General features: G+C 37.7%; 1 protein-coding gene across 8 annotated transcripts in view; it reads left to right on the top strand.

Moving 5' to 3' along the window:
• Positions 1 to 12,133, top strand: part of OPHN1 (oligophrenin 1) — a 379,874-nt gene that overhangs the window by 132,668 nt on the left and 235,073 nt on the right. For all 8 annotated transcript variants that reach the window (XR_012429977.1, XR_012429978.1, XR_012429976.1 and 5 more), the window contains one exon: positions 9,779 to 9,840. Coding sequence is in view for 4 of the 8 variants with exons in the window: in XM_005593813.5 (XP_005593870.1) it covers positions 9,779 to 9,840 (62 nt within the window). In the remaining 4 variants the exon portion in view is untranslated. The remainder of the gene's footprint in view (positions 1 to 9,778; positions 9,841 to 12,133) is intronic.

Genomic DNA, 12,133 nt, shown 5'->3' with positions numbered 1-12,133 from the left:
TGTAATCTCAGCACTTTGAAAGGCAAATGTGAGTGGATCACTTGAGCCTAGGAGCTGATTCTAAATGCTTTCAGGGAAGCATCATATTAAAACATAAAAACCTATGTATAAATGAGAAAATACTTAAAATGGCAGTGGCCAACTTATTACTGGTCATTTTCAAAAGTGGAAGACTTGATGACATTTTATTATCAGAAGAATAATGCACCTGAAAAATACATGAGATTTATGTGGCATTTAAAACAAAAGAACTCAATCCAAAAAATATTTTACAAAAAATCTGTAATCATAATAACCCTATTTTCAAAGAAGAGTGAATATTATATTTATAAAAATTGATAAACACAACCTTTATGAAGAAAAAAGTCTTCAGATATAATAATTCTGACATAATATACCATGAATATAGCAAGCTTATAGTTAGAATATACCAAGAATATATCAATCATATCAAGGAAAGCTGGGCTCAGTGATGCATACCTGTAATCCCAGGTACTCAGGAGGCTGAGGTGGGGGGATTGATTGAACAACCCCTAGCCACCCAAAAGAATATCAAATAAAGAGATTGAGAAATCTTAATAAAACATACTACGGAAAGCAAGAACATTGATCGTTCTCTAAGAACTTCCTGTATAGCATTCAATTTCTGAAATATGTACATTGGTAACGTTTAGCCCATGCAAGCTAGGGAAGTCTGAACATCTCTTTTGATTTCACGGTACTTCCTATGCAACTCAGACGATAAAAGAAAAAGCACCAAAACGATGCACCGGACAATTAAGGAAGTTATTGTCATAGGGAGAACCTTTATTAATGAGGAACATCTCAAAGAAATGGAAGAAAATTGGAGTATTGTAGAGGCAGATAAACAAGGGGGTCATTTGCAAGTCTTATGGGAGACATGAAGAAGGATAGAGATTGATGTTACATATGAGGTGGTCTTTGCAGTCTAGCCATTTTTCAGAACGCAGAAGGATGTGGGATTTCTTAACACTGGCTGCTTTCCTGGAGCCCTGGTCTCAGGTCCACACTCAGTGGTCCGGGATTCACAAAGCAGGGCACAACGCAGTGTCCTTTCAAAGCTCCTAGGCCCTCTGAGGTTCCACTGGGGAATTTGAGTGAAGAAGATGGCACCCATGCAGAGTGAGGAGACTGCTGAACAAGAGCCCCCTATTCTCATGGGCTTTTTATACCTTTTTGCTTATTTCCCTTCTGACTGATCTGGAGACTGACTGCTGGTTAAGTGCCAGTCAGGGTCAAGTAAATGGTACAAAATGATTGCAAGATGTTCCTGACTATTGGTTGAGAGATCTAGTGAAGTGAATGTCATTTTCTCAGGAGTATTATTTGGTAGGCCCAGGCTTCAGGCCTGTCTGCCATTTACTCTTTCTCCCTCATTAAGGTCTCTTGGACTCCAGTAATCTTTCACTCTGAGCTCTCTTCTCTATCCTGTTCCTGCCACCATATTTCATCCATAGCAACGACCCTTATATCTTGGCTCACTTTTCTTCATGGGGATATGGTAGGATTTAGAAACATGGTCTTGGATTTGGCTGGACCTGAGTTCAGACTCTGACCTGTTCATTTACTGGCTACATGATCTTAGGCAGTTTTCATTAAAAAAAAAAATTGAGTTTATTGGTATCTTTGCATTATAATATAAACATACTTTATTATAAAAATATGGAAATGAACAAAAATATTATTATTAGCTGCCATATACTGAGTACCCACTGTGTGCCTACTGCTTTGTGTACACTATCCAGTTCTCAGAGCAATTTTAAGGAGGTAGAATGAGGATAATGGAGGTTAAGAAAACTTGCCCAGGATCACATAGCTAATAAGTAGCTTAAGTGAGATTTTTGTTTGTTTGTTTTTTTGTTTTTTTTAAATCAAGGTCTGGCTCTGTCACCCAGGCTGGAGTGTAGTGGCAGGATCGTGGCTCACTGCAGCCTCGACCTCCCAGGCTCATTTGATTTTCCCATCTGAGCCTCCTGAGTAGCTGGGATGCACACCTCACCTGGCTAATTTTTGTCGCTTTTTTTTTTTTTTTTTTTTTTGAGATGGAGTCTTGCTCTGTCACCCAGGCTGGAGTGCAGAGGCACAATCTCAGTTTACTGCAACCTGTACCTCCCAGATTCAAGCAATTCTCCTGCCTCAGCCTCCTGGGTAGGTGGAATTACAGGTGCTCACCACCACCCCTGGCTGATTTTTGTGTTTTTGGTAGAGATGGGGTTTCACCATGTCGGCCAGGCTGGTCTCAAACTCCTGACCTCAAGTGATCCACCTGCCTCGGCCTCCCAAAGTGCTGGGATTGCAGGTGTGAGCCACAGTGCCTGGCCCTAATTGTTGTAGCTTTTTTTGTAGAGATGGATTTCATCATGTTGCCCAGACTGGTATTGAACTCCTGAGCTCAAGCAATCTGCCCACCTCGGCTTTCCAAAGTGATGGGATTACAGGCATGAGCCACCATGCCCAGCTTTAAGTAGGACTTTAAATCATTTCATTTTTGACTTTAAAATTTACACATGTATGCACTCCATAAAGAATCACAAGTATTTTGATGTATTTTTTTCTTGGCTTTTTTGGGGGTCGAAACACAATTTTCTGCATATAGCTGTACTTGTGTACAATTGTTGTGTACAGATTTTTATATTCTGCTTTTTTTAAAAATAGTGTTACACTCTAGCTATTTTGTCATGTTCAGAAAATTTTGTGTAATTTCCTTTTTAATAGCTTCAATAATAGTTCATTAAGTGGACATACTTAATAATTCCCCAATCATTGGACATTTTATGTGTTTTCAATTATTCATCATCAGTAATAATGTTGAATGCCTACCTTTGGATATAAAGGTTTATCCCCATGTATTCATAATTAGTTCTTTTTGTTTGTTTGTTTGTTTTTTGTAGAGATGGGGGTCCCACTTTGTTGCCATCAGGCGTTCGAGCAATCCTCCTACCTTGGCCTCCCAAAGTGTTGAGATTACAGGTGTTTTCCACCATGACTATCCCATGATTAGGTTTTAGGTATGGTTTCCCAGATATGAATTTACAATGCAAAAGGGTATAGATAATTTTAAGCTGTTTGATCCACATTGTCAATTTTTATTAAAAATTTACAATTTTTTGGAAGATAGTACATAACACTGTAATTTATATGACCTTGCTAAATTAAACCTCAGTTTTCTCATCACTAAAATTGTAATGATGAAAAATAAAACACTTGAGAAGCATCTACCATATTGCTTTTCCCATCTCACTTTTCTGAACTTTTTGTAATTTCTTCTTTGAAAATTTTCCAAGGATAATGTTCTCTTGCTGTGATCTTTTTTAAAAAGAAAATTCTTGGACTGCTAAACATTATTGAGGAATATTGCGGTAAGTTTTCTAAGCCATGCTTTGTGGTGGTGTTTGTGGCAGGACATGTTGCTATTATTGATGATGGTGTTGTTGGTTATGGTTATGCAGGGCTGTTTTCTTCCATTTCTTAGCCAATTTTCTTAGTCCCCAGTCCTAGTACCTGAAGAGAGGGCAAAAGGACTCTAATGATTTTGGCTCCTTAATGACTATTCTCTCCCACACTCTATAATGGACAGTCTGATCTCACTAAAGCTTTTATTGCCTTCCCATTAATTCTACAGAACTGTTTGCAGGGTTAGTTTTTAGAAGATGCTGTAATTAATTATCCATGATATTTGGTTAAAAATAGATCTCTAAGAGGCCTTATAGGACCTCAAGATTCTGAGTCAGAAATAACCCTTGTCCAAACCTTTCATTTTTGCCCTTTTCTTTTGTCTTTTTTTTCTTTTTCTTTTCTTTCTTTTTTTTTTTTTTGAGATGAAGTTTCGCTCTTGTCCCCCAGTCTGGAGTGCAGTGGCATAATATTGGCTCACTGCAACCTCTGCCTTCTGGGTTCAAGCAATTCTCCTGCCTCAGCCTCCTGAGTAGCTGGGATTACAGGTGTCCGCCTCCATGCTCGGCTAATTTTTGTATTTTTAGTAGAGACGGGGTCTCACGATGTTGGCCAGGCTGGTATTGAACGTCTGACCTCAGGTGATCCATCCTCCTTGGCCTCCCAAAGTGCTGGGATTACAGGTGTGAGCCACCGCGCCTGGTCTGCTTTTGCACTTTTCTTGATTCGCTATAGATATGACCAAGGGAGAGTGAATATGAGGATATTTGGGGAAGAAAGCACCATTCGTGGGGCCGGTTGGAGGGACAGTGAAAAACAATGTGACGTAGTGCTTTCGCTATGACTGGGCACTGTAGATAGAGCATTGAAATGGGGTCCTCTTTTGACTCTTCAGCTAGCTGTGTGACCTTGGACAAATCAGTTCCAATCTCTGGGCCTCAGTTTTCTCATGAATAAAATGAAGTAGTTGGACTAAAATAGATGATCTGTAAAAGTCTTAACATTTTTAGAAAGCAAGTGATTACAATCTTAGAATCAAGAGGCTATCTTGACTTTGCTAAATACTTCTTGCCCTGTGCCACATGCTTCTCTAGGCATTTGAAGTTTTCTGATCAAGCAATAAATGTACTCATAGGGCTTTTTCAGGCCAAATATTCAGCAGTGAGGTTTTTCTTGACTCAGCAACTTAATTTTAAAGTGGTTTAACAATTACTGAAGCTGTCTGTTAATTGAAAGTAAGGCTCAAGAAGCTCTGACCAGGTTACCATGGTGGGAATGGTTGAAAAATGACCTCCAAAAATTTGATCTTTCATAAAATCAGCAAAGACACTGGCAGAAATTTCCAAAATCAACTTTTTAAAAACTCCAGAAATGAACCAAAGTTTTGCAACAAAACAAGGCATGTTTATTAAATAAAAATGGCTGAATAGTTGAGAAAACACTGAGCTCTATGACATTTTAATTTGCCATGTTCCTATTCCTTTCTGCAGTTCCATAGTAGCTTTGAAAACTAATGTCTGTATAATCATGCAGTGTGTGCAAACCACCATTCTAGCAGCCATGGGTGAGGGTAGAATGGGTTTGAAGTTACTCAAAATTTGAGAAATATCACTCACAGGGCTTACGTGATTTCAGCTGACTCAGAGTTTACTCTTTAAATGGTTGTTGTTGTTGTTGTTTTACCAGTGCATTTTCTTTCTTTTGTTCTTTTCTTTTTTTTTTTTTTTTGAGACAGAACTCCTGACCTCAAGCAATCCTCCTGCCTTGGCCTCTGAGATTAAAGGCATGAGTCACTGCAACACACTTGTGATTTTTTTTTAAATTTCTTTTCTTTTCCTTCCTTCTTCCTTTCTTTCTTCTTTCTTTTCCTCTTCCCTTCCTTTCCCTTCCTTTCCCTTCCCTTCGCTTCTCTTCTCTTCTCTTCTTTTCTCTCCCCTTCCCTCCTTCCTTCTTTCCTTCCTTCCCTTCCCCTTCCCCTCCTCCCTCCCTCCCTCCCTCCCTCCCTCCCTCCCTCCCTCCCTCCCTCCCTCCCTCCCTTCCTTCCTTCCTTCCTTCCTTCCTTCCTTCCTTCCTTCCTTCCTTCCTTCCTTCCTTCTTTCTTTCTCCTTCCCTCCTTCCTTCCCTTTCCTTCCTTCCCTTCCCTTCCTTCCCTTCCTTCCCTTCCCTTCCTTTCCTTTCCCTTCCTTTTCCTTTCCCTTTTCCCTTTCCCTTTCGTTTTCCTTTTCCTGTTCTCCTTCCTTCCTTCCTTCCTTCCTTCCTTCCTTCCTTCCTTCCTTCCTTCCTTCCTTCCTTCCTTCCTTCCTTTCTCTCTCTCTCTCTTTCTCTCTCTCTCTCTCTCATCCAGGCTATAGTGCGGTAGTGGCATCTTGGCTCACTGAAACCTCCGCCTCCCGAGTTCAAGCGATAGTCCTGCCTCAGCCTCCTGAGTAGCTAGAATTACAGGCACCTGCCACCACACCTAGCTAATTTTTGTATTTTTAGTAGAGACAAGTTTCTCCACGTTGGCCAGGCTGGTCTCAAACTCCTGGTCTCAAGCAATCCACCTGCCTGAGCCTCCCAGAGTGCTAGGATTACAGGTGTGAGCCACCCCACCTGGCCCCTAGGGCATTTTCTGAAAACAATCAGTGGCAGTTGTTTAGTACTACAGTTTCCACAGGCAACAAAAAGAATAAAGTAGCAAACAAGAAACTGAACAACAAACCAAACAGGACAAAATAGAGAATGAGTTATCCTTGGAGAGCTTTAAAGAGCTGTGAGGTATTCCTGGAAATCTAGGAGGTCATGCATGTGAGAGGGGCTTTGTACATACCCAGCGTTTGTACCTGTCTAGAAGAAAGACTTGAGACATCTCTAGTCTCCCACTTCTGGCTGACCTTCAGCTCTTTGCAAGGAGGAGTGAAGGCTAAGGCACAGTTGCAAACTGTCTGGCTGAATGTTGAAGGTACACCCCACAATACACAGAGAGCCCTTCAGCAAAGGCTTGGGGATATTTGTTCAAACCGTTTAAAGAAATCTCTGTCCAATCACTTGTTGACCAGTAAGCTTACTGATCAGAGACTTTAGTGGTTTCGTATGACAAAGAATACAGACTATAGAATGAGTCCATGAAGCCAATAAACAGCCAGCAACCACAAGAACAACAAGCTCTGGGGAAAGAGGAGTTCTGATTTCCAAAGTTGTCACACTAGTTAGAATGTTAACTTTTAAAAAATTATGAAACATGCAAAGAAATAGTAAAATATGACCCTTGAACAAGGGAAAAAAAGCAATTAATAGAACCTGTCCCCGAGGAAGCCCTTATATTAGATTTCCTAGACAAAGAGTTTCATTACCTATTTAAATATATTTAAATTAATAAATGAGACCATGTCTAAAGAACTTAAGAAATGAATGAGAACAGTGTCTCACAAAATAGACAATATCAATAAAGAGATGGATTTTTTAAAAGGAATCAACTGAAACTTGCAGTTGAAAGTTGCAGTATAATAACTGAAATGAAAAACTTACTACTGGGGGTTCAGCATCATATTTGTACTGGGAGAATAAATGATCAGCAAATTTAAACACAAGTGAATTGACATCATTCAATCTGAGGGAAATAAAGAATAATAATTGAGAAAAATGAACAGAACCTCAGATACCTGTGGGGTATCATCAAGCATAAGAGCGTATACAGAATGAGAACTTCAGAAGAAGAGAGACGGGAAAGAAAGAATATTTAAAGAAATAATGGCCAAGAAATTGGCAAATTTGGTGAAAAACATGAATATGCACATCCAACAAGTTAAACTTTGAGATACATGCCTAAACATATGATAGTCTAATGAAAGAAAATAACAAAGAGATAATCTTGTAAAAAATAAGAGAAAAATGAAAGAATATAAATGAATGAAAATAGTCACAACATACTAAATCTTATGGGATGCTGCTAAAACAGTGTTTGGAAGGAAATTTGTAGCTTCAAATTCCTATGTTAAAAAGGAACAAAGATATCAAATCAATAACCAAACTTTCCAACCTAAGACACTGGAAAAATAAGAGCAAACTAAAGAAACATAAGCAAAGAAATAATAAAGACTAAAGAGGAAATAAATGAAATGGAGAACAGTAAAAGACTACAATAATAAGGCAGCCTTGTCAAAATAACAAGACAATCATTGAAACCAAACATCTGTTCTTCATAAAGGTAAACAAAATTGATAAACCCTTAGCTAGACTGACCATGAGACTACTTGAATTACTAAAATCAGGAATGAAATAGGGGATATTATTACTAATCCTAGAGAAATAAAACTGATTATAAAGAAATACTAAATATAGTTGACCCTTAAACAATATGGGTTCAAAACGCAGAGGTCCAGTTACATGCAGACTTTTTCTCTTTGATTTGGATAGAAAAATACAGTATTTGTGGGATATGAAATTCACATACATGGAGGGCCAACTTTTCATATGTGCATACATCCACATAAAACTTGTTCACAAATGTTCATGGTTGCATAAACAAGATTCAGAGGTCACATGTGTTTCCATTTATGTGAAATGTCTAGAGTAGGCAAGTTCATGGAAATAGAAACTAGATTAGTGGTTGTCTGGGTGTTGGGAGGAAGTGGTAATGGGGTGTAATGCTAATAGGGTTTAGGTTTCTTTTGGGGGTGATTAAAATGTTCTGCAATTATACAGTGGTGATAGTTGCAAAACTTTGTGAATATACTAAAAGCCACTGAATTGTACACTTTAAATGGTGCATTTTATTATGTCTCAGTCTGTTTGTGTCACCATAAAGGAATACCCAAGGCCAGGTGATTTATGAAGAAGAGAGGTTTATTTGGCTCATGGTTCTGCAGGCTATATAGGAAGCATGGCATCAGCATCTGCTTCTGGTGAGCACCTCAGGAAGCTTCCAGTGGTGGCAGAAGAAGAAAAGGAATCGGTGTGTCACATGGCCAGAGATGGAGCAAGAGAGACTGGAGAAGATATCAGGCTGTTTTGCACCATCAGATCTGGGGGTGGGAGGTAATACAAGGAGAAGTCATTCATTACCAGGAGGACTGCACCAATCTGTTCATGAGGGATCCAACCCCATGACCCAAACACCTCGGACCAGGCCTCACCTCCAACATTGGGGATTAAATTTCAACCTGAGATTTAGAGGAGATAGATACCCAAACTATATTATATGGTGATATCAATTCAGTGATAATAATAAGCACCTAATAAAGGTATCGTCACAATTAAACCCTGAAGCAGAAGGCTTGGCACATTTAATGTCCATAAAATTAGTCTTTTCCTTTAAATGTTTGAATATGATATTTGTCACATTTCCTTTAGAGGTAAACTGATCGTGTCTGGAAAAATGCCAATTGAAAAAATCTCTCTGACAGTTTTCTTAGCATAAAATATTTGGGGACAGAAGGTCAACAAACATTTCCATTTTTTCCTATTTACTCTTTCTGAGTGTGGTGTATATCTTTTCTATGCTACAGTTGAGCTCTGAATGAATTTAGTGTTTGCAAAGGTGATCTCCCTGGGTATTTGCAGCAACTTAATCCTCAGAAGAAGAAAGAAATGTCATTGCCTTGCATGCTGTGTTGACCCCAAAATTCATTTCCTTGACACCAGGAATGCTGGACTTACTCAGTTCTTTAAAGGAGGAAACTCAATTTTTGATTAAAAATGGTAGTGTGGACAAATTTGTTTTTCCAGGCTTTCATTCAGATGCCAGTTGAGAATATATTTCCTGCTTCTGGAGAGAAGCTGAGGAATTTGAAGAGGCACTAAAGACTGTTTAGCTTAACTTACCTTTTTTTTTGTTTATAAAGACATCAAAATTTCTGAGAGGGGAAGTGATTTGCCCAGTCATCCTGCCAGTAAGTGGCACAATTGGCACTAGAAGAGTAGAAAGTTTGGGAGGGTGGAAAGGGTAGTATTTATTATTTACTTTGTATTGACCCTACATTTACCATCCAATTTAGTTTTTACAGCAATACTCTCTGGTTGGTCAGTAGTGGAACAGGGATCCAAACTCATTTCAGGGTTCTATAGATGCCATTCATTACACAGCAAACCCCTTGCCTCTTTTCTAATCTTTGCTTGTCTATGAAATAAGAGAAATTCTAGCTACTCCTGAGTGGCTGTAAGGATTAAATAAAATATTAAAGTATATGGGGGTTGATAAAACAGAAAAGAAAAGAAACATTCGATAGGTACTGAACACCTGCTTTTGTCCTCCGATTTGACACCTTCCTCTAGTGGCCATGTGGGCATAGGGCACTGGTCCCTACTTGCTGTTGCACAGATCTCTGTCCCTTTGTCTATCAAGCACCATGATTAATTTGTTTTACATTTGATTCTCTCCTTCCAGCTGAATCCTTCAAGGAATTTGCTGAATTGCTCAACGAGGTAGAAAATGAGAGGATGATGATGGTAAGTCATTAACTCTGTCACTGAAGCTGAGTTCATGGGTGATATAGGGGATTTTTCCTGTCCTTTATGCTTGGATTGATCCTATACTATTTTGATTTCTGTCAGATAGCTTCTTGGTGCTGTAAAAATAGTTAGGTAATAGATCTGGTTATTATGTCTCAAGCTTCCACCCTGAGAGTTTGGCATTAGATAGAGCGAAATTAATGTGCAAATCCCATCTGTATTCATTTCAGTGAAAAAGAATTTCAGTGGATATTAAACTGGGCCTTTAAACATGTTGACAGAAATTGAGGTCTTTAGTGTTTTTAGCCAAATTATCCATTTGTTAATCTTCAATTTGTAGAGTAGTTTTACTTTTATAGAGAAAATCAGTAGAAAATACAGAGAGAACTCATATACCACCTTTCTCTCTCCCATTCAGTTTTCTCTATTATTAAACATCGTGAATGTGATATATTTGTTATAATTGATGAGCCAATATTGAAACAATATTATTAGCTAAAGTTCATAGTTTACATTAGGATTTACTTTTGATATTGTACATTTTATGGATTTGACAAATATATAATGACATGTATCCACCATTACAGTGCCACCATACAGAATAGATTCATGACCGTGAACATTTCTTTTGTTCAATCTATTTATCCTTCTCTTCCTCCTCCAGTCCTGAAACCCTGACAACTACTGATCTTTTTTTTATTGTGTTTTGCCTTTTCCAGAATGTTTATAGTTGATATCAAACAGTATGTAGCCATTTCAGATTGGCGTATTTGACTTAGCAATATGCATTTTATTTTCCTGTCATTTATTTTTATCATTAAATAATATCCCATTGTATGAGTTACCACAGTTTATCCATTCACCTACTGAGGGACATCTTGGTAATTTTGGCAATTACAAGGAAAACTATTATAAACAGTTGTATGTAGGTTTTTGTGTTGATACAAATTTCCAACTGATTTAGTTAAATAATAAGGAGTGTAATTGCTGGAGTGTAAATTGTCAGAGTATGTTTAATTTTGTAAAAAATTGCCCAACCAACTTCCAAAATAGCTGTGCATAACCAGCAATGAATCAGAGTTCCTGTTGCTCCATGTCCTCGCCAACTCCATGTTCTTACCAGCATTTGCTGTTGTCAGTGTTCTGGATTTTAGCCATTCTCACGGGTGTGTAGTCATATCTCATTGCTGTTGTAATTTGCAACTCCCTAATCACATATTATGCAGAGCATCTTTCCATATGGTTAACTGCCATCAGTATATCCTCTCTGGTGAGGTATTTGTTCAGTTCTTTTGCCTATTTTTAAATTGATTTTCTTTTGTTAAGTTTTAAGAGTTCTTTGAATATTTTAGATGCCAGACGTTTATCCAATAGGCATTTGCAAGGATTTTCTCCCCATCTGTGGCTTGTCTTTTTATTTTCTCAACAGTATCTTTTGCATTGCATAGGTTTTTTATTTTAATGAAGTCCAACTTATACATTTTTGCTTTAATGGATCATGCTTTTGGTGTTATATCTAAAAAGTCTTTTCCAAATCCAAGGTCACCCAGATTTTCTCCTATGTTATCTTTTTGGAATTTTACAGCTTTTTGTTTTACATTTAGGTCAATGATTCATTTTGAATTAATTTTTATGAAGGATATAAGGTCTGTGTCTAGATTCACTGTTTTGCATGTGGATATCCAGTTGCTCCAACATTATTTTTTGAAAATACTATTCTTTCTCCTTGAATTACTTTTTGTCCTTTATCAAAGATCACTTGACTATATTTATATGGGTCTGTATCTGGGCTCTCTATTTCTGTTCCATTGATCTATTTATCTGTTCTTTCACCAACACCACACTATCTTCATAACTTTAGCATGGTAGGAATTGCATTGTAGTAAAAACCATTGAAGTCAGGTATAAGCTTAAGAATCAGTTTGTTCATATCCACAAAATAACTTGCTGGGATTTTGAGTGGGATTGCTTTTAAGATCCTAGAGATATCTTTTTTATTTTGATTAGGATTTGCTTTTAAGATACCAGGGAAAAGCTGATATCTTAAAAATATTGACTTTTCCTAAATGTGAACATGGGTTATCTCTCCATTTAGTTACATCGTTTTTGATTTCTTTCATCAGAGTTTTATAGTTTCCTTATATAGATCTTCTACGTATTTTGCTAGATTTGTACTTAAGAGTTTCATTTTTATGAAGTCTAATTATTTTAACAGCCTAAAAATAATCTTTTTGTGTGGTCCTTAGAGCAGCAGTACCATCATGAGCAGCAGCAGCAGAAAATTATTGGA

Source organism: Macaca fascicularis, chromosome X (assembly GCF_037993035.2).
Source record: "Macaca fascicularis isolate 582-1 chromosome X, T2T-MFA8v1.1".
NCBI classification, from domain to species: domain Eukaryota; kingdom Metazoa; phylum Chordata; class Mammalia; order Primates; family Cercopithecidae; genus Macaca; species Macaca fascicularis.
This window is presented reverse-complemented; position numbering and strand designations above follow the sequence as displayed.